The following is a 24,114-nucleotide window of genomic DNA, read 5'->3' as shown; positions in this document are numbered from 1 at the left end:
GAAACTCAAGACAGATGATCAAAATGTGAAGGCTTCACTCCTTCTTTAAAAGGGGAACAAGAATACCCTTGGCAGGGAAGAGAGAGGCAAAGATTAAAACAGAGACTGAAGGAACACCCATTCAGAGCCATGCCCATACATATAGAGCCACCCAATTAGACAAGATGGATGAAGCAAAGAAGTGCAGACCGACAGGAGCCGGATGTAGATCGAACCTGAGAGACACAGCCAGAATACAGCAAATACAGAGGCGAATGCCAGCAGCAAACCACTGAACTGAGAACGGGACCCCCGTTGAAGGAATCAGAGAATGAACTGGAAGAGCTTGAAGGGGCTTGAGACTCCATATGTACAACAATGCCAAGCAACCAGAGCTTCCAGGGACTAAGCCACTACCTAAAGACTATACATGGACTGACCCTGGACTCTGACCTCATAGGTAGCAATGAATATCCTAGTAAGAGCACCAGTGGAAGGAGAAGCCCTGGGTCCTGCTAAGACTGAACCCCCCAGTGAACTAGACTGGGGGGGGGGGGGGGCAAGGGGGGGAGGGTGGGGGAGGGGAACACCCATAAGGAAGGGGGGGGAGGGAAGGGGATGTTTGCCAAATGTACATAAGAAATACTCAAGTTAATAAAAAAAAAAAAAAAAAAAAAAAAAGACAAAACATCTAAGATCAATCTAAATTTCTATGTTTGGTAATTTAACAAAGAACAATTCAAGGCCAAAGCATGTCAAATAAAACAAATAATAAAAATTAGATCAAAAAACAATGACATGAGAAAGTTGTAAAGTTAAAAAGGAAAATTAAAAGCTGATTTCTTGGAAAGGTTAATAATATTAACATATAACATACCACTGTAATCATAAGTGGAAGATAAGAAAGCACAAACATTAATATTAGAAATGAAAGCTATTGCACAAGCACATGAACTGATCCCATGTTTTTCTAAGGGATTATAATAAAATGCTATGAGTACATTGATGTACAAAAAAAAAAAAAAAAAAAAAAGAGAGAAGCTTGTGCAACTATCATTTGGAAGTAAATCAGGGTATAATATTATTATTATATAATACTGTATAATGATATATTATATATGAATACATAATAATCAGGAAATAAATAACAAAAGATTTTAATTAATTATTTCAGGACAAAAACAAACTAGTCTGTAAGAGAAAACTTTGCCTGCTGAACTGTAATGAACATTTTGTCCACGTATACATCTGTCTCTCTGTGGATGGGCACATTTTTTTCAATCCATACACCCCTTGTGAATGAATACTTCCCAAACACATGCAGGTGATTTGGAAAAGAGCTTGAGTTTGAAATCAATATTCAGAAATTGCTGAGCCTGTCCTCTTTCTACAATATCAGTTATATTAAAATATTAATGTAAGTACATACTTTTCCTTGGTGATGCAGACATCTGAATGCTTTCTCAAAATTACTTTTTCTTGATGACACATATTTTCTAAAAAGTTCGTCCCTAAGAGGCTCTCCAGCAGCTGGGCGAGTGTGGCGCTCACGTAAGTGACGCATACTAAGCTCCCTGAGCTATGCTCATTTGCTTTTATGTAGGCTTTAACATCGTCTGCAAATTCCAGGAAATCCGGTGTACGGTTACAAAGGTGAAGAGCGTTTCATTTCACATCTAAACTAATTTAACCATGCCTCAGAAGACTGATTCAAACACGACGAAAGGAAAAGACAAATCCAGCGAGGACTCTAACCGTTTCTCCTTATGCAGGACCTACTTCCATCACCCGGGAAAATGACTTATTCAGTCCTCTCAAGACAATCTGAGTTCCGTGTAGCTGAACACGGTGGTCCCTAAGAAGTACAGCTTCGTTGCGTAATTCCTGGCTAAAAGTCTGTGCATTCTGTGTTATATTTTAATGGACAGATAATGGCGATATTTTGACTTATGTTTACAACATAGAATGATCAATTCAAATTGGTCGACAATCCAACACCTCACATGCTTACAATTCATTTATTGTTTTTGAGACAGGGTCTCGTATATTCCAGAATGGTCTCAAACTCACTGTGGAGCAAAGGCTAATAAACTCCTGATCCTCCTAAGTTTACTAATTATTTATTTATTTATTTATTTATTTATTGTTTTTTGAGACAGGATCTCAAATATTCTAGGCTAGCTTCAAACTCACTATGTAGCAAAGGCTAATGAAGCCTGATCCTCCTACCTTCTCTGTGCTGGGACTGCCAAGCTACTTAATCCTGTCAAAAGGAAATGCAGGAACAAAGAGTGGAGCAGAGACTGAAGGAAAGGCCATCCATCCGGAGTCTGCCCTACCTAGGGATCCATCCCATATGAAGACACCAAACCCAGACACTATTGCTGATGCCAAGAAGCATTTGCTGACAGGAGCCTGATATAGCTGTCCCCTGAGAGGCTCTGCCAGAGCCTGACCAATACAGATGCCGATGCAGACAGTTAAACATCGGACTGAGCATGAGGAATCCAATGTAGAAGTTAGGGCAAGGACTGAGGGAGCTGAAGGGTTTTTCAAACCCAGAGAAAGAACCACAATATCAACCAACCAGACCCCCCCAAAGCTCCCAGGGACTACCCATGATCCCAGCTAGATATGTAACAGAGGATGGCCTTATCTGGCATCAATGGGAGGAGAGCCCTTGGTCCTGTGGAGGCTTGATGACCCAGTGTAGAGGAATGCCAGGGTGCTGAGGCAAGAATGGGTGGGCAGGTGGGGAAGCACCCTCATAGAGAAGGGAGAAAGGATAGGGGATTTGTGGAGGGGAAACTGGGAAGGGGGATAACATTTGAAATGTAAATAAAATAACCAATAAAAATGAAAAAGAGAAAAACACATTTAAAATCTACTTTCAGCAATCCTAGATACATACCACTTTTACTGTAGTCACAATACCGTGATCCCTAGAAACAGAAATTCTTGCCTAACTGATACAGTTCATTCTATATTATAAATTTACTGTTTGCAATGTGGAGCTTGTGCTAAAAACCACATTTAGACTCCTTACATGGCTTTGGCTAAAGTACTTTTAATGCGGGCTGGGGGTTCCAATGCAAGAACCCCAACAGCTGCTGCTCAGTGATCCTCACATGTAGCCTGATAGCATTGCCGTCGTGCCCAGCCCATGTAAGACACGGGACTGGAAACCAGGATCCCAAAGTGAGAAACACACACTGGGGCTATGCTCACGGGATTTCCCTATCTAGTGGAGAGAACATAAGCAAAGTGGTATTATGGTGTGCATTAGTAAATATTATATTAATGGCATATTTGGTGTGCCGTGTGGATCCCAAAGTTACAAGTGTATCAGCTTTAGCAGTTTGGATGGGATTATTTTAGGTACTAGATTGCAGGTACTAGGTGCTGAATTTAGGTCTACTAAGAGGAGATAGCCACTTTGGATGGCAGTAACAAAGCAGGTACTGAGATGTGAAATGTCACAATCAAGTTTTAAAAAATTAAAGTAGTTCAGAAAACCTAGAAGAATATGAAGAATTTTCTGAATCTAGGAACCTGGGCTCAAGATGAACTTATCATTTAGACATCATGATTTATGGTCAGGAGTTCAAACTTTTCCAAAAGAGGTGGGTTGTTGGGGAGAAATTTTATTCAGATTATATATATATTTTTTTAAACATCACTCCCAAGCTTGGGGTCTATGGCTCAGTAGTAGAGTGCTTACTTTACATGAGGTTTAGTCCCCCCAAAAATAGCAAAAACAAAAAGAATAGTTACCCCAAGAGCAATACGTGTTGCCTTGGGTTGACAGGAAGAGACACAGTCGATGAGGACCCACACACATGAACATACGTGAGGAGTACTAAGCACATGGCCTCGACCATTGAGGATAAGGAGAAACAGATGCAGAAGTAACCCATGACAGTATCTGAGACTGGGTGAACACTAGAAGATCTAGAAGATCTCAAAGCATATCAGTAATTGTATGGATAGTATTACTCACAAGTTTAAGTGATTTACTCATTGACTGGTGACCAGATTCACAGTTCATCTAACATGCAGCATTTATTGGTGTGTGTGTGTGTGTGTGTGTGTGTGTGTGTGTGTTGCAGACATGTGAGTATGCAGAGGGCACCCACGCAGAGACCAGACTAAGATATCTGTTGTCTTTCTCTGTTTCTCTCCCTACTGTCTTAGGACAGGGTGTCACATATTGGGCTAGGCTTGTTAGCCAGAGAGCTCCAGGGATGTGCCTATCTCTACCCTATAATGCTGGGGTTATTAACATCCCAAAACTCCTCCATCCTGTGAATGTCTATTCTTTCTACTAAAATACAATCTGAAATCCCTAGATTATATCCACATTTTCCTGAAAATTCTGTAATAAATGTACAAGAATAGAGACAGCACGATCAATACACACTGTTCAATGAAGTTATTACAGTAAGCTGGGAGAATGATTCTATAACATCTCAAGTAAGTAACTGGCAAATACCTAGGTAATTATAAAGTCCATTTGCTGCCCAACTCATGCAACAAAATTCACAACATAAAACATTTTACAGTTATTCAAAAGGCATTTTGGAATCTTAAAGACTACTGTGAATAGGATACACCAGTTGTTGAGTCTTGTGAATGTTTTAAAATTTCACTTCCTTCAGATGCTCTTCTACTAAACTGTATAGTAAATAACTTTTTACTATGCCAAGGTCTAAGAATAATGCTGGCAAGGAAGATAATCAAGATCAGAATGATTTTCAGCATCAGCAACTCTAACATAGATAGATAGATAGATGGATGGATGGATGGATGGATGGATGGATGGATGGATGGATGGATGGGTGGGTGGGTGGGTGGGTGGGTGGATGGATGGATGGATGGATGGATGGATGAATAGACAGACTGTTACACTTCTGGCTGGTAAGTTTCTCCTCTGGCACCCTTCTTTTCCATGTTCTCTTCCCTACCGTGTGGTAATTAGCATTGATAATATAGACAAGAAACTAACAATTTCAGAGTTACACATCCATAATTCCAACACTCAGTACATTCCATCCAGGGAAAAGTCAGGAATACACTGTAGAAAGAATGCGCGTAGAGCAGGAAGCCACTAAACAGAGTATATGTAGAAGAAAATGTTCTGATGGTTTCTTATACCAAGAAGAGGTGCTTAGAATACCATGTCTTTATTTTGTGATACAAAGTATGCTTTTAAATTTTGTATAAAAATCATTTAATTATTTTGGAATTCTTCATTTAATAGTCTAAGGGGATATTTATACACTCCAAGGTTTCCTACATTTTGTTGTTTACATTTAAGTAATGTTTGTATACAGATAATACGACAGTTAAAATAGAAAATAAAATGTAATTTTCCAAGTGAACAAAGAGTAGTATATAATTTTGAAGACAAAAATAAATACCAATTCTCTTTAAATAAACATTGAGGAGTAAACACCAACCATTTGAAATACAATGCCTAGAAAACACCCATAATCATACTGACTTTAACATTGCTTTTACAAATATCTGGATATTTTCACGTTTCAAACAAGTTGCACTAACTACTACAGCCTTGGTCTGAATCGCACATCATTAAATTGAGAATGGTGGCAACTGTATTCTAGAGAAAGGTTATAAGAAAATTGAGAAAGGACATAAAACGATCACTATATAAGCCCTCATAGAGTTTGATGAAAATGTTACTTTTCTATTAAGGCTAAATTTTAACTACTTTTCTAAAATAAGTGTAAGGAGTATAATGTATAAGAATAAGGACCATCTTATTCTGGTAGGATAAGAGATACAATAAGCATCAGTATTACAAGTGTAATAAATAGATATATAATAAGTATAAGATAGAATGAGCAAAAAGAACTGTCTTTATAAACATTTGGACATATAAGCATGTATATGTGCTCAAAAACACATATTTAGTTCTGCATTAGTCTTTCCAGACTTCACTTTGAAAGAAAGTTAAAAAGAATCTTAGAAAATATATTACAAGCTGATCATATTTTACGTAAAATGCACATTAACTATGAAATGCTTGGTGCCGGTGAGAATGTGCATTATTAAAAACTAAATTCCCCATGGAGTACGTAAGATATTGACAAAGTCTTCATCGCCTGCTATTCCTACACTAAGGCCTTCATAATAATCTTCAAATTCACCGTACGAAACTTCATCAGGCTTGCTGCAGGCGTCTTTTAATGTCTCTAGGAAAGACGATTTGATTTCCTCCTCTGTTGAATGCCCTGCAGGAAGAGGACTGACTTGAAATATTTTCCATAAAAGTTCAGCGAAATGACAGATGATGATAGAGGGATACGTATTCATCTTCTGAAATAATTTTGGTAATTTAAAATTGAATGCCAGACTTCCCTGCTATTTATTTAAACATTAACCAGAATTAATTTGTCTCAAAATTGGCCTCTCCATTACTAGTCCCCTCTTACATTCATCCATGGATCTGTTCTCGAGCTATTGGCACAGAATATGAAAAGGGGGAAAGGTTTATAATAGTAAAAAGGATTCAAAAATGAAAAGCTTCTGAAAATGATCAAAATTACCCAAAATAAAATAACAAAAGAAAAAAGAAAAAGCAGTAATCTATGACCGTTAAAATGACAATTTAAAATATTGTTTTTAAGTCACAGGGCAGGACAGATGGCCAGCAATGAAGAATATTTGCTCCTCTTCAGTAAATCCAACCTTGGCCAATGGTACCCACATTTTGTGGTTCACACCGGTCGGCCTGTAACTCCAACTCCAGGGTTTCCGACACCATCTTCTGGCTTCTGTCAGTACCTACACCCCCACACACTGACACAAATACGCATACACGTATGTAAGAATACATTCAAGAAAAAAATGTTGCTGTTATTTTAAAAATATCCACAGCACACAGGAAGAAAGTGATCGTTTGCACGATGACGGGAGTTTGAATGAAAGGAGATGGATATTGAGCCATGTAGCGATAACCCTGTGTGATACTCGAGATTGTTAGTCAAAGCAAAATGTAATCATCATCTAGTGTATATGGAAACACATTTTAATTAAAACATGTTAATTAAATGTATGCTTCAAATAACAAGGATTGTATACCTTCTTAAAATCTCTCACAGGGAAGATACTCATCCCCCACCATCCAAGGGAGAGTCTCTTTCTTTGCTCTAATAGACCAGAAATTGTTACAAAATTAAATATTGGATTTCTATCATTACAAAAACTGATTTCGGGATCTTCTACTTCTAGTAAAACCATTTTTCCTAACATATTAAGGAAAGTAAACAAAGAGAGAGAGAATGTTTTCTACAACTGAAATTAAACTGTGAAGACAATCATGCAGGAGGCAGAGGCAGAGGAAAGTCACAAGCAGATGGCCATCCTAGTCTACATAAGGTCCTGTCTCACAAATAAAGGGGGAGGAGGAAGAGGAAAAGGAGTGGGAGGAGGAGGAGGAGTGGGAGGAGGAGGAGGAGGAGGAGAAGGAACAAGGAGGAATAGTAGATAATTTTTATCCTGGAAATTGCTATGTAAATAGCTCACATTTGTAAGGAAACATAAGAATAGGGTTTTCTTTGTTATATTAAATGTATCCCTAGATTTTCCCTTTTAGACATGTGCAGTCTACTTAGCTTTCCTCTTAATTGTGAATGCAAAACCAAAGTAAGGAATTCCCAAAAGGAACCGAAGTTCCCTGACAACATGAGCAAAGCCAACTGGAGCCATCATCTCTGGCCAATAATAGAACTAAGGCTGCCCGAGCCAGCTAACTACAAAAAGAAGAGAGAAATGCTGTTGAAGCCACCAAAGTTTGAAATAAGCAAGATCCTTTGCACTTGTGTTTGGTGTGACTAACTAAATAGGAAGATGTGGAGAATGGCATGCCCCTCTCATCCCCCTGCCTCCAGCTCCTGAGTCCTGAGATTACAAGCATGTACCGCAGGCTCATTTGTTTGCTGGAATTCAAATTCAGCCCCTCCTCCACACTAGGCAAGCACTCTACCCACCGAGCCAAGGCCTCAGCACACGTAATATTTCTTCATGGTAAGAAGAGAAGGTAATTGTAATGTATCTTTGTTAATATAAAGTATAAAAGATTAAATTAAAAAAATAAATCTTCCGCATTCACCCCACGTAGCTATTCAGAGTGAGCAGTATCCATCGTGGAAGTGAGCTCGGTAATTCCCACACTTAGACCGTGAGGCTAGCTGGGAGTTTGACAGTGCTCCAGCGAGTACACAGCCAACACGAACTGGACTTGCTGTATTATTTTTCTCTTTTGTTTCTTTCAGTTTCCTTTTTTGGGGGAAAAGCACAAGGGTGGGAGGGTGTATCTAGGAAGAACATGAACTGAGTGTGAAAAATCAGGGTGCATTGTATGAGATTCCCAAAGACTTAATAAAAGTATGATGTTTGGTTAAAAAAACAAAACAAAACAAAAAAAAAACCCTTTTACTTCTGTATTTGTCAATGAAATGCTAATGAATTAGGCTTAGATTGTTGAACAAAAATAATTCCGCAAAAAAGTGTAGAACTACTATCATTGAGACAGCATTTGGAAGTACCAGTTGCTATTTGAAATGTGAATATCCTAGCGATTCTAGGTGTTGGTGTCACACCTGGGAAGAAAAGGGGCCTAAGGAGTCACAGATAAACACATGTGCGCTTCATTAGTGCCAATAGTTAGAAACTAGAGGCCCACCAATAGGAGAATGGCTATACACATTTTAATTTGTTGATTGTTAATAGAAAAATACTTGGCAAACAAAACTATGACATCTTTAATGTGGATTAGCAAATGTGCATGCAACTATGAAAGTCATAGAGGAAGTGGCTGGAAAGTACGTTACACGATTACAGATTTTACTCCTCTGAAGAAAAGTGCAGTGAAATTAAGGAAGTTTTGGTGGCCAAACACTGTGGTAAGCTGCATTCATACAGCCACTACACAGGAACGATAATAAGACATGAATCTTTAATGTTGCTTTGAAAGATGCTCTGTGCTGTTTTTGAGGTGACGCCTCACTCCATGACCCAGGTTGGCCTCATATTTGCATTCCCCTCAACTCTGCCATTTCTAAGTGCTGATTATAGGCATGTGCTGCCACACTTGGCTGAATTTCCACAGATTCGCACGTGTCAATTTATGTAAAATTCCACTCTAGATAAAGATGTAAATCTCCCTCCATCCTCAGGTATGGGGCACTCTTCCAGAAGATACAGTAACTACGACTGTGAGACTGACAGAGGTTTGGCCAAATCTCTTTTGCACTCCAGTGCACCACTCATTCCAAACAAGAAACAAGAGTTCTACCTTCCCTGTAATTGTGAGAGAAATCAGTAAGCACTAAACAACGGACATAAGAATCTTTAAATGAAAAAGGGAAGATGGCTCCCAAGCTACTGGCTCAAACAAAATGTAGTTCCTTCATTTCAGCTGATGCTTTTAGATTTAAAGAGGACGCTTTTGTTAACAAGCACAGTAGAAACCAAAAGCATTCGACATGTAATAGTTACCTGAAATCACACGTGGGTGCTTCTTTGCACAGTAACACTTTCTTATGTCTATAACAGACACGGTGCCGGTTTTGTTAAAATCCAATTTCATGAAGGCCTAAAGAAAGACAGGGTTTCTCTGTGTGAAATTATTAGACGTGAGAAGCTATTTTGCAGTCAATCATTTATGAACTGGAAACAAGACATTTTGAGGGAACTGAAAAGGTGCTTGAAGCAGCAGCATCCACACGGAGGAAGATGACTAGAACACTGGGAAACCTCCTGCCAGCACTCCCTGTGCTCCCTGTTCAGCGCCCTGATCTGCAGAACGTGATCGATCCCCACTGCCCTGGCCTGGCTTTGCTGGGAACTGAAAAGTCCGGTCAATGACCTTGGTAACTTTCAGCTCCAAAATTCATGAAGTTGATAAATGACCAAAATTAAGTTATTTGGAGGTTGTTTGTTTGTTTGTTTGTTTGTTTGTTTTTAAGTTCAAAAAGTAAACCTGCATACTCCAGATCACTAGAATCAATGAACAGGTGAAACACTTATTTCTTAACGTGTAATACTTACTTCTCAGTTCCTGACTGGCTTACTTATTGTTCGTCCAACTCAATACAACTCTGCATAACCAAAAATACTAAGAAAGGAAGATACACACCAAGCTATCTGAAGAAGCAGCCTGAGCTCACTAGGAATCAAAACCAGAAGCATCTTCGTTTATTCAGAATATTTAACCACAGAAATATTGGCCTGACCTAGATTCAACTGTGCCCCAAATTCCATCCCTGACTCCTTATACTTAGGGCCCCAGAACAGGGATATATGTGGAGGTGGGAGCCTTAAGGAAGTAATCAAGATGAAACGGAATCATTAGGCTGGGCCTTAGTCTGGATGACAAGTATTCCTTTGACAAAGGACAGCACAATGCACAGAGGGACAGCCACAGGATAACAGTGGAGCAGCCACCTGAAGACCACAGAGAGAGTGCTCCAAAGAAACCAGGTATGTCCATCCTGCTTGGACCATTAGACTACAAACAATGAGAAAATAATTTGACAAGCTTGTCGCTGGCCATAACTTTTTTTCCCCATCCTATTCTTCCTTCCTTCCTCCTTCCCTTCCTTCCTACCTTCCCTCCTTTATTTATTTTTATTTTATTTTGGTCCTTTATTCTAACTGCAATGGCTTATGCATAAGATACTAATTCAACTTCTATTCTGACACTCACACTTAGTACCGTGGGCATGTAAATAACAATTAAGCGCAAGTTGCAGATGAGTGAGAAGTTTGTTTTACTTAAAGTTTTTATTATATCTCTTGGTGAGTAAAGGTAGAGCACTTTAGCTTAATTTGGGGGTTTTGTTTGTGTGTTTGTTTGCACTTGCAATGGATACCCGTTATAATTACCTATCCTACCCCATGTAGAATAGCTTTTTACAAATATGAGGTACATATACCTACTATACTAAATGCATACATAAAAGAAAAACCATACCATACAAAAGTGTATATGTCTAATAGAACAGAAGTTCATCTCTATTTTTATTTTAAAAAATTTAGGGGTCTGTGTGTATGTGATGCATGTGTAAGTGTCATGAATGTGCACATGTGTAGTGTGTGCAACACAAACATTCAGAGTGTCAGTCCTCACACCCCACCTTGTCTGAGACAGGGTCTCTCTGTTGTGAGCTAATGCATACTCGGGCTAGTGAGCTGTGACGGACAGGGTTGCTTATCTGTTACTGTCAACCTTCCATAAGACCCTGGGATTACAGACATACATTACCAGGTTTGGATTTACATGGGACCTGAGAGTGTGAGCTCGGGTCCTTACACTTGCACTAAAACCTCTTTATCCAGTGACCTATCTCATAGAAACCACAGACCTTTAATCATCGTCATAAAATAACCCATGGGAGCACCAACACTGTGATAGCCGTGAGGCTGAGAATGGAATGGCCACATCCAGTCTCAGGATTTTATACAACAGTATAGCTGCCCAGCTAGCAACTTACAGAATAGTAATTTATTAAGATAATTCCATTTGAATTTTATTTTTCTTATATCAAATGTTTTCTAAGACATATATATCATATAATATATATATATGTGAGATTTTGTTTTATTCTAGGTAGAACTGTACACATACATAAGCTTGTTTATTTACAGTCTTACTAAACCCAGTGTATATTACAGCCAAAATGATATAACATGTTTCAGTCGATGGCCCATTAAAGGTGCTAAAGAATCACTCTAAGAATCTTGCCAGAGTAATTGTTTGAGATCAGTTAGCACTTACCTTGCGAACAAATGATTTCCTATATTCATTCATTTCACCAAAAATGGCACGTTTGAATTCTCCATAATCAACCTTGTTCTGGCTATGGCCATGGCCTAGCAGGATTAGCCAGGAAGACTCAAAGTCCTAAAAATAAATTAATTAATTAATTAATTAATTTAAAAAAATCCTGTAGAAATTGCCATTTTATCTTTAAATTATATAAGTCACAACAAGATAAGAGTCCTATTTTGTTAGATCATCTGTGGCTCTAGACAAGGTAAGCTACTGAGTAAGAAAATTTACGAAGTTACTGATAAACCTCGTCAAAAGAGTGTGAGTGAATGCTGAAGCTCAGAGCCGTCTGTGAAGGAGTGGTAACTCACAGTGTATCCTTTCAAAGGTGTGCTATTTGAGGGCAGAGACGTGCTAAGGGTTGGGCCTAGGGCCTATTGCATATCAGGTGGTCTCTAGAATGCAACTTCAATCATTGATCTCCATCCCAAGGGTCTCGTCCTGTTTTTATTGATAATAGTACGTGTAGAGAGGACAACATATCTCAATGTATGTATATGCTGCAGAAAGATTAAGCCAGACTAAATACATTCTCTGTCAAATATTTAACATTTTAGTAAGAATATTTAGTAAGATTTAGTAACAGCAATGTAGTAAGAATATTTAAAACCTGTTTTTGCTATTTTTAAACGCACAGTACATTATTCATTATTTTTGATTGTATTTACCAGGCTGTGCAGTAGATAAAACTCATCCTCTTGTCCAAAAGAAAATTTATGTCACTTGATCAATCTCTCCATTTCTCTCTACACATTACACCCACCCCCACCATTTGCCTCTTGGTGTATTTGTAAAAAGTAATGTGTTTGTTGTGCACTCGGTTTTGAATGTTCCTCTGTTTTTAAATGTATCTCATCTGTGATAATTTCAGTCTATTCAGGTTCTAAAATGCCAGTAACACTGAGACCATTAATGGGGGTTTCTTCTGGTCCTGGGAGCATGGAAGCTTTAATGACTTCCAAACTCTTCCCAATTTACACCGAAGAGTATGATGCTAACTGAACACAGTATCAGTTTGTTCACTGCCATTACCACGTGCTTCTTCGGCAAAGGTTCTGTTTAAAACCCTGTTCTACTCAGTGTTCTTGATAACAAAAGAAATTACAGCATTCCTTTACTGAAGCTCAGAGAGATATATTCTCAATGATTCTACCATGGTGTAGACTTTAAATGAGACTGTAAATAAAACACCCGGCTAGGCAAATGGATCCTCAGAAATTATTCTCTTCCACTTCCTAACTTTTTCAAATAAAACTGTAATTAGAAAGTTAAGATTCAGTGAACCCCCTGGGGTTGGGGATTTAGCTCAGTGGTAGAGCGCTTGCCTAGCAAGAGCAAGGCCCTGGGTTCGGTCCCCAGCTCCGGAAAAAAAGAAAAAAAAAATTCAGTGTACCCTGCCTCCCTACACAGATTGTGTGTGTGTGTGTGTGTGTGTGTGTGTGTGTGTGTGTGTGTGTGTGTGTCAAAATACCTCATACATTACAAAGAAAAATGTGTGTATGAGCAGTTGAGTTATAACTGAGTCTGAGTCTCACTTTCACAAATCATGAGTTAAAACAAACAGGAGGCAAGTATGTTCACTTAACTCAAAGAAAACCAAATTTAAAAGGACTTCTGGAAGTTCAGAAGAAGGATTTCAAGAAATAAATAATGCAATTAAGTAACAAAAAAAACCCATATATCTATATATGGTTCAGAATGGAAACTAATTCAATTGGAGTTTTTGCTTCATTGATAATATTTCTATGTAAACTTGGCTCTTTGTGGAGCATAGAACTTTTTATTTAAAATCAGAGAGAACAACTGTGTCTATTCACAAATACATTCTGCCTCACAGTGAGACCCAGGCTGATTACAAAATCTTATTCCCACATCTCCCTGTATGTGCTTATGGTTGCATAAGCACGTATATTGCATATGTGATATAATAAGCAAAATAAAAATATGGCTGGACATGTAGATCAATGGTAAGATACAAGACTCTAGGACCAATTCCAAAAGTTAAAAAAAATAAATCAAGTTTATAATAAGACAAAACAAATGAAACTTACACTCTTAGGTTATTCTTCTTAGCAACTATGACAGTTTGAATGAAAATGGCCTCTGTAAGCTCATTTATTTGAATGCTTTGGTCCCAGTTGGTAGAAGTATTTGGGAAGGGTTAGAAGGTGTGGCCTTGTTGGAGAAGGTGTCACCCTAGGGGTGGGCTTTAATATATCAAAGGACTATGCCACTCCCCGTTAGCTCTCACGTTTTGTGTTATGATTGTTGTATCAACACGTAGGGTCACTACTGTTACCGTGACATGCCTGCCTGCCTGCCTGCTGCCATGCTCCATACTGTGATGGCCCTGGACCTCTGGGGAACTAAGAGCCTCCAGCTTAAACACTTTCTTTTATAAATTGCCTTGGCCATGGAGTTTCATCACAACACTAGAAAAGTAACTAAAACAGAAGACTTAGATAATTATTCTTACCCACTAGTTACAAATGTTTCACAAACAAATGCAGAAGCATCAGAGTAATACAGTACTTTCCCACACTCCACAGGGCCAGGCTATGTGGACACGGGCCTCTATCAGTTATGATTTACTTGTCTGTTCAACAAAAACATACCACAGCGTTCTAATTTTCTACTGTTTCATTTTGATCATCTATGAAAGAAAGATGTGAAGGTGGATGGTCCCTGGTCTGTCTCACCAGACATACCACAAGCTTCAGTGCCATCGTCACAGGAACCAAAGGACAATTATGTCCTAACAGTGATAGGCCTGTCACACTGGCACCCAACTTAATAGTTGATAAAGCAAATGCCCATGTAATTTTTTATTACAGCTTCTATGCCGCCCTAAACATAACAATTATCTCAGAACTGCTGAGGCAGGGCCTGTCAATAAGAAAAGTCAGAACACTTGTATAAAGTCATATGGCTAAGTGGTTATGTTTTTAGATGAACCTAAATTTCAGAAACATACTACATCGTGTGACAAGACAATTTTTTGTTCACCAAAAGAGAAAAGTACAAAAGAATCCCATATGTGAACTGCTTGTGTATTTTTAACCTACAAGCAAAACTTCCAAGTACAGCACACGAGGCTTTCGGACACCAAACTGAATCTCCCCCACTCTTCCAGCTACTTGCCCCAGCGATGTGCTATTGCGCCCGCGCTTGCCATGGCAGATTCAGTTCAAGGTGCTAAATAAAGAGCAGGAACCAAAGCCACCTTAGTCCCATCTGGGTGGGACGTGACACTTTACTTATAGACACCACGTGCCGTGAAGAAACTAAAATGGACGTAAATATAGAAAGGATTGAAGGACAGCAGAGCTCCTCTGTTAAAGAAAGCTGTGGCCTAAATGATGGGGAACATCTAGAACACGCAGATCTAATGCAAGATCGTTCACGTCAGAGTAAAGTTAAGTCCCTGCGGCTTGGGGAGGAGCCACAGTTCATGCGAGGGAACTGCTTCTCCTTTCCAGGAAAGGCCCATTCTCTGAGCCACGCCCCCTCTTCACAGGAGATTCACAGGCTGCTACTGTTCTTCTCTACCCTTGTCTGGTTAATTCTTCCTCTTATTCACAACCCAACCTGAGGCATTCTCCTCCAGGGAGCTTGCCGATGTCTTCGCGCTCCTTCCTGACAACTTTTCTTGGAACTGAGTACCACACGTGTTGCCGAAACATTCACTGTTTGATGCACTTAACCATTTAACTTAACTTAACCACTTTCTTCTATTTTGAAGATTCTGAGGTGGAGAGCACGTCCTCTCAGAGTTTAACACGTGCCTGGCTATTAAACACTTCAAAGCATATGGTAAAAAAAATAATAATAAATGTCAACATTTTAAAAACCAATGGGACTTGTTGCCTGGTGGCTTAACCCTGATAGTGAAGCATTAAAAATTAAGCTATTAAAATTTCATTTGGAAAGTGAACACGACCATGCAAGAATACACCTAGAGCAGCAGATGCTGTGGTACATACCTGCTCAGACACTTCCAAGTGGAAGGTTTCCAGAGCTTGCTGAAAATCTGTCTTTTCTAAAAGCCCATTCCCTTCCGTGTCCAAACGTTGAAAGTATTTTCCCAATCCGGTCAAAATCCGAACACCTTTCGTGTGCAGTTGTTCTTTTAGTTTCTCTGTTTAGTAAAAAGAGACATGGAAGCTAATTGCTTCTGTGCACCAAGCTATCAAACTGTAGTTGTTTCTCTTTTCAGAAAATAAGTTAATAATAATGGGGGAAAAAGGATGTGAATATTCAATGAATATATGCATTTGGCTGGCAAAAGACTTTGGAGAGGAGAATGTTTTTAATAAGGACAATGTCAGACACAACTGCATATTCCTACTATGCCAGAACTACAGCGCCACTGTGTGGTGAAAGTGTTACATGTTACATACAAGAAAATAATGTATTTACTCATACGTAAATAATCTAAGTGTTACATATAAGATCTTAGTTCCTCTTGTTTAGACCTTTATATCTCACTGCCCTGTATCTTTCTTATTTCTTTATTTACACTACTGAGCTACAGAATTGATGCCTGACAAATCATACTCCAAAAATATCAGTTCAAAGAATTTTAAGTCGTTTACAAGTTTAAAGCCGGAAATGTGACGAATGGTATCCGGATTTGGGAGTACTAGTCTTTTTAATTTTTTTATTTTTCTTTATTTTTTTGATTTTTTTTTAGTAATTTTCTCTTTTTTTAATTGGATATTTTCTTTACTTACATTTCAAGTGTTATCCCCTTTTCCGATTTCCCCTCTGGAGTCCCGTTATCCCTTCCTCCCTCCCCCTGCCTCTATGAGGGTGTTCTCCGACTCACCCAACCATTCCTCCCATCTCCCTGTCCTGGCATACCCTACACAGGGGGCATAGAGCCTTCACAGGGCCGAGGGCCTCTCCTCTCATTGTTGCCCAGTAAGGCCATCCTCTGCTACATCTGTGGCTGGAGCCATGGGTCCCTCCATGTTTACTCTTTGGTTGGTGGTTTAGTCCCTGGGAGCTCTGGGGCAGTCTGGTTGGTTGATATTGCTGTTCTTCCTATGGGGTTGCAAACCCCTTCAGCTCCTTCAGTCCTTTCTCTAACTCCTCCAATAGGGATCCCATTGATTGGTTGGCTGGGAGCACCTGCCTTTGTATTTGTCAGGCTCTGGCAGAGCCTCTTAGGAGACAGCTGTATCAGGCTCCTGTCGGCATGCACTTCTTGGCATCCACAATATTGTCTGGGTTTGGTGACAGTGTGTGGGATGGATCTCCAAGTGGGGCAGTCTCTGGATGACCTTTCCTTCAGTCTCTGCTCCACACTTTGTCTCTATATTTCCTCCTGTGAATATGTTGTTCTCCTTTCTAAGAAGGACTGAAGCATCCACTCTTTGGTCTTCCAACTTCTTGATCTTCAGGTGGTCTGTGGATTGTTTTGGACTAATATCCACTTATTAGTGAGAGATAGTCTTTACTTACATATTCATAGTAACAATTTTATCCAGAAAATTTTAGAAGTCACATACTCTGGCTCCTAAATCCTCCATCTAGCACATTTAATGCTGTCTGTATCTTATTGCAGTGAATACATTAGAAAAAATAATACAACTGTCACGAGCTTCAGTAGTGACAAAAATTGTGTTGGCGATGACAGAGCAGAGAGAGAAAGACCTGCTAACAAGGGTGGCACCAGTCTCATCCAACCATCCCGGCTGCTGCTCAGTTCCTAACTGTCTTATCCCAAATAGTATCTTGGGACTCATCAAAATTCTAGAAGAAGATGTTGACTTCTGTGATGAATTGTTTTATACCTTTCTCCCTCCTCGACGATGAAATCCACCGGATGAATTGTATGTTACAGCTAGTAACTGCACTGGCTATAAGGCCAGGCCGAAGACACTGGTGAAAAACGTCCACATCTCCTCTGTTCCCTCTGGCTTCCTGGTGAAACTTAGAGACATCGCCCTCATGGAGAGGTGAAAAAAGAATTGCAAAGTATCTACACGAAGTTGTGTGTCTAATGAACGGCAGGATCTGTTCACAGACATCAGAGCACATTCAGTAGAGGGTGAACTGGACATACAGCAGGCACTACACCACTGGTCTCCTCAGGATACCATCTGAGACATAAAGCAAGGCTATGTTGGTTTATGCTCATAATCCCAGACTCTGGAGATGAAAAGGATTGCGGTGAGTTCCAAGGCAGTCAGGTTTGTACAGTGAGTGGCAGTCTACCTGAGTTACTGTAAATGAGCCTTTGTATGAGTGTTTGTGTGTATGTACACATCTATTTATACATATATACGTATATACATATATACATATTTGTGTATATACACATGTATATATACATATGCATAACATCGCATATTATACATATACATATACATATATATATATACATATATATCATGTCCCATGGAGATGATGGGTCAATGGGCAAAAGTACCTGCCAATCCTGATGACCTGAGTTTGAGTTGCAGGAAAAAAGCTGTCTCCTGCAAGTAAACATCTTACCTCACTTGTGTGCTATATCACATACACAAACACACACATGTACAATAAACTAATATACTTTTGATTTTTAAATCATTCAATTTCACACTTTATTTAGCTTATAATTAAACCCATATTACCTAATATTTCTAAAATTATTGTTACAATCACATCCTTTTACTTAATATCATTAATAAAAACTTGAAATATTTTTAAGAACTATTTTATTATTTATGTATATATTTGGATGTCAAGATTTATTTTATTAATGGTTTATGTATATATTCGTGCATCTGTGTGAAGGTAAATGTGCACATGCTTATGGGTGCTCATAGACCCCAAAAGAGGGCATCAGATCCCCTGCATGTGGAGTTACAGAGGATTGTGAGCTACGTGACATGGGGATTGTGACCCAAACTCAGGTCCTCTGGAGTAGTGGTAAGCTCTCTTGTCTGCTTAGTCATCTCTCCAGCCCCTTAAATATACATGAAAGTATATATGAAATACACATACACACACACACAAAGATATCAGGAGACAAGCTTTCTTGGCAACAGTCTCTATTAAGAAACAATGTGTGGATGTTTATGGAAAATACTACGCTTAATATTTGAGTGGTTGGTATTTATCAATTTGCCATTCACACAAATGTCTCATATATATATGTATATATATACATATATATATGGTAATATTTTATGTAACATATAATGTTTCTAGAAAGCATACATGTGCACTTTCTTAAAAATTACAGAGTCCCACACCCGCGGATCCCGGCCCGCAGCAGCTCTCTGCTCCCAGAGCCCGTGGGAGACAGACCTTACTGCCTGGTCAGGTGGGCACTCCTGAGGCTGCAGAGTGGAAGAGACCACCAACACTGCCCACCCCTGCCCACATCCCTGACCCAAGAGGAAACTGTATAAGGCCTCTGGGTTCCGGTGGGGGAGGGCCCAGGAGCGGCAAGAGCCCTGCCTGAGACACCGCCGGAACCTGAAGGAAACAGACCGGATAAACAGTTCTCCGCACCCAAATCCCGTGGGAGGGAGAGCTAAACCTTCAGAGAGGCAGACACGGTTGCGAAACCAGAAGAGACTACTCTCTGCACACATTACTGATTCCAGAGGAAAGCACCAGAATCCATCTGGAACCCTGGTGCACGGAGGATCCCGGAAGGGGCGGCGAGATCTTCCTGGTCGCTGCCATCTGGAGAGCCTGGGGCAGCACCCCGAGCTAACTTGAGCCTCGGGACCACAGGTAAGACCAACTTTCTGCTGCAAGTGACCTGCCTGGTGAACTCAAGGCACAAGTCCACAGGAACAGCTGAAGACCTGTAGAAAGGAAAAACTACACGCCCGAAAGCAGAACACTCTGTCCCCATAACTGACTGAAAGAGAGGAAAACAGGTCTACAGCACTCCTGACACACAGGCCTATAGGACAGTCTAGCCACTGTCAGAAATAGCAGAACAAAGTAACACTAGAGATAATTTGATGGCGAGAGGCAAGCGCAGGAACCCAAGCAACAGAAACCAAGACTACATGGCACCATTGGAGCCCAATTCTCCCATCAAAACAAACATGGAATATCCAAACACACCAGAAAAGCAAGACCTAGATTCAAAATCATATTTGACCATGATGCTGGAGAACTTCAAGAAAGACATGAAGAACTCCCTTAGAGAACAAGTAGAAGCCTACAGAGAGGAATCGCAAAAATGCCTGAAAGAATTCCAGGAAAACATAAATAAACAAGTAGAAGCCTATAGAGAGGAGACACAAAAAATCCCTGAAAGAATTCCAGGAAAACACAATCAAACAGTGGAAGGAATTAAAATGGAAATAGAAGCAATCAAGAAAGAACACATGAAACAACCCTGGATATAGAAAACCAAAAGAAGAGACAAGGAGCTGTAGATACAAGCTTTACCAACAGAATACAAGAGATGGAAGAGAGAATCTCAGGAGCAGAAGATTCCATAGAAATCATTGACTCAACTGTCAAAGATAATGTAAAGCGGAAAAAAAGCTACTGGTCCAAAAAACATACAGGAAATCCAGGACTCAATGAGAAGATCAAACCTAAGGATAATAGGTATAGAAGAGAGTGAAGACTCCCCAGCTCAAAGGACCAGTAAATATCTTCAACAAAATCATAGAAGAAAACTTCCCTAACCTAAAAAAGAGATACCCATAGGCATACAAGAAGCCTACAGAACTCCAAATAGATTGGACCAGAAAAGAAACACCTCCGTCACATAATAGTCAAAACACCAAACGCACAAAATAAAGAAAGAATATTAAAAGCAGTAAGGAAAAAGGTCAAGTAACATATAAAGGCAGACCTATCAGAATCACACCAGACTTTTCGCCAGAAACTATGAAGGCCAGAAGATCCTGGACTGATGTCATACAGACCCTAAGAGAACACAAATGCCAGCCCAGGCTACTGTATCCTGCAAAACTCTCAATTAAATATAGATGGAGAAACCAAGATATTCCATGACAAAACCAAATTTACACAATATCTTTCTACAACCAGCACTACAAAGGATAATAAATGGTAAAGCCCAACATAAGGAGGCAAGCTATACCCAAGAAGAGGCAAGAAACTAATCGTCTTTGGCAACAAAACAAAGAGAAGAAAAGCACACAAACATAACTCACATCCAAATATGAATATAACAGGAAGCAATAATCACTATTCCTTAATATCTCTCAACATCAATGGCCCCAACTCCCCAATAAAAAGACATAGATTAACAAACTGGATACGAACGAGGACCCTGCATTCTGCTGCCTACAGGAAACACACCTCAGAGACAAAGACAGACACTACCTCAGAGTGAAAGGCTGGAAAACAACTTTCCAAGCAAATGGTCGGAAGAAGCAAGCTGGAGTAGCCATTCTAATATCAAATAAAGTCAATTTTCAACTAAAAGTCATCAAAAAAGATAAGGAAGGACACTTTATATTTATCAAAGGAAAAATCCACCAAGATGAACTCTCAATCCTAAATATCTATGCCCCAAATACAAGGGCACCTACATACGTAAAAGAAACCTTACTAAAGCTCAAAACACACATTGCACCTCACACAATAATAGTAGGAGACTTCAACACCCCACCTCATCAATGGACAGATCATGGAAACAGAAATTAAAACAGAGACGAGACAGACTAAGAGAAGTCATGAGCCAAATGGACTTAACGGATATTTATAGAACGTTTCTACCCTAATGCAAAAGGATATACCTTCGTTTTCTCAGCTCCTCATGGTATTTTTTTCTCCAAAATTGACCATATAATTGGTCAAAAAACGGGCCTCAACAGGTACAGAAAGATAGAAATAATCCCATGCGTAAGTTATATCGGACCACCACGGCCTAAAGCTGGTCTTCAATAACAATAAGGGAAGAATGCCACATATACGTGGAAATTGAACAATGCTCTACTCAATGATAACCTGGTCAAGGAAGAAATAAAGAAAGAAATTAAAACTTTTTAGAATTTAATGAAAATGAAGGTACAACATACCCAAACTTATGGGACACAATGAAAGCTGTGCTAAGAGGAAAACTCATAGCGCTTGAGTGCCTGCAGAAAGAAACAGGAAAGAGCATATGTCAGCAGCTTGACAGCACACCCAAAAGCTCTAGAACAAAAAGAAGCAAATACACCCAGGAGGAGTAGAAGGCAGGAAATAATCAAACTCAGAGCTGAAATCAACCAAGTAGAAACAAAAAGGACCATAGAAAGAATCAACAGAACCAAAAGTTGGTTCTTTGAGAAAATCAACAAGATAGATAAACCCTTAGCCAGACTAACGAGAGGACACAGAGAGTGTGTCCAAATTAAGAAAATCAGAAATGAAAAGGGAGACATAACTACAGATTCAGAGGAAATTAAAAAAAATCATCAGATCTTACTATAAAAGCCTATATTCAACAAAAACTTGAAAATCTGCAGGAAATGGACAATTTCCTAGACAGATACCAAAAACCAAGTTAAATCAGGAACAGATAAACCAGTTAAACAACCCCATAACTCCTAAGGAAATAGAAGCAGTCATTAAAGGTCTCCCAACCAAAAGAGCCTAGGTCCAGACGGGTTTAGTGCAGAATTCTATCAGACCTTCATAGAAGACCTCATACCAATATTATCCAAACTATTCCACAAAATTGAAACAGATGGAGCACTACCAATTCCTTCTATGAAGCCACAATTACTCTTATACCTAAAACCACACAAAGACCCAACAAAGAAAGAGAACTTCAGACCAATTTCCCTTATGAACATCGACGCACAAATACTCAACAAAATTCTGGCAAACCGAATCCAAGAGCACATCAAAACAATCATCCACCATGATCAAGTAGGCTTCATCCCAGGCATGCAGGGATGGTTTAATATACGGAAAACCATCAACGTGATCCATTATATAAACAAACTGAAAGAACAAAACCACATGATCATTTCATTAGATGCTGAGAAAGCATTTGACAAAATTCAACACCCCTTCATGATAAAAGTCCTGGAAAGAATAGGAATCCAAGGACCATACCTAAACATAGTAAAAGCCATATACAGCAAACCAGTGGCTAACATTAAACTAAATGGAGAGAAACTTGAAGCAATCCCACTAAAATCAGGGACTAGACAAGGCTGCCCACTCTCTCCCTACTTATTCAATATAGTTCTTGAAGTTCTAGCCAGAGCAATCAGACAACAAAAGGAGGTCAAGGGGATACAGATCGAAAAGAAGAAGTCAAAATATCACTATTTGCAGATGATATGATAGTATATTTAAGTGATCCCAAAAGTTCCACCAGAGAACTACTAAAGCTGATAAACAACTTCAGCAAAGTGGCTGGGTATAAAATTAACTCAAATAAATCAGTAGCCTTCTCTACACAAAAGAGAAACAAGCCGAGAAAGAAATTAGGGAAATGACACCCTTCATAATAGACCCAAATAATATAAAGTACCTCGGTGTGACTTTAACCAAGCAAGTAAAAGATTTGTACAACAAGAACTTCAAGACTCTGAAGAAAGAAATTGAAGAAGACCTCAGAAGATGGAAAGATCTCTCATGCTCATGGATTGGCAGGATTAATATAGTAAAAATGGCCATTTTACCAAAAGCGATCTACAGATTCAATGCAATCCCCATCAAAATACCAATCCAATTCTTCAAAGAGTTAGACAGAACAATTTGCAAATTCATCTGGAATAACAAAAAACCCAGGATAGCTAAAACTATCCTCAACAATAAAAGGACTTCAGGGGGAATCGCTATCCCTGAACAGTATTCAGAGCAATAGTGATAAAACTGCATGGTATTGGTACAGAGACAGACAGATAGACCAATGGAATAGAATTGAAGACCCAGAAATGAACCCACACACCTATGGTCACTTGATTTTTGACAAAGGAGCCAAAACCATCCAATGGAAAAAAGATAGCATTTTCAGCAAATGGTGCTGGTTCAACTGGAGGTCAACATGTAGAAGAATGCAGATCGATCCATGCTTATCACCCTGTACAAAGCTTAAGTCCAAGTGGATCAAGGACCTCCACATCAAACCAGACACACTCAAACTAATAGAAGAAAAACTAGGAAGCATCTGAACACATGGGCACTGGAAAAAATTTCCTGAACAAAACACCAATGGCTTATGCTCTAAGATCAAAAATCGACAAATGGGATCTCATAAAACTGCAAAGCTTCTGTAAGGCAAAGGACACTGTGGTTAGGACAAAACGGCGACCAACAGATTGGGAAAAGATCTTTACCAA

General features: G+C 39.3%; 1 protein-coding gene across 1 annotated transcript in view; it reads right to left on the bottom strand.

Moving 5' to 3' along the window:
- Nucleotides 1-5,104: 5,104 nt before the first annotated feature.
- Caps2 (calcyphosine 2) overlaps nt 5,105-24,114 on the bottom strand; it is a 62,763-nt gene continuing 43,753 nt past the window's right edge. The window contains exons 15-18 of the mRNA XM_032912404.1: nt 15,820-15,974; nt 11,783-11,908; nt 9,502-9,598; nt 5,105-6,233 (exon numbers count right to left, since the gene is read on the bottom strand). Coding sequence (XP_032768295.1) covers nt 6,058-6,233; nt 9,502-9,598; nt 11,783-11,908; nt 15,820-15,974 — 554 coding nt within the window. The 3' untranslated portion in view covers nt 5,105-6,057. The remainder of the gene's footprint in view (nt 6,234-9,501; nt 9,599-11,782; nt 11,909-15,819; nt 15,975-24,114) is intronic.

This window comes from Rattus rattus, chromosome 1 (genome assembly GCF_011064425.1).
Source record: "Rattus rattus isolate New Zealand chromosome 1, Rrattus_CSIRO_v1, whole genome shotgun sequence".
Classification (NCBI taxonomy): Eukaryota; Metazoa; Chordata; class Mammalia; order Rodentia; family Muridae; genus Rattus; species Rattus rattus.
This window is presented reverse-complemented; position numbering and strand designations above follow the sequence as displayed.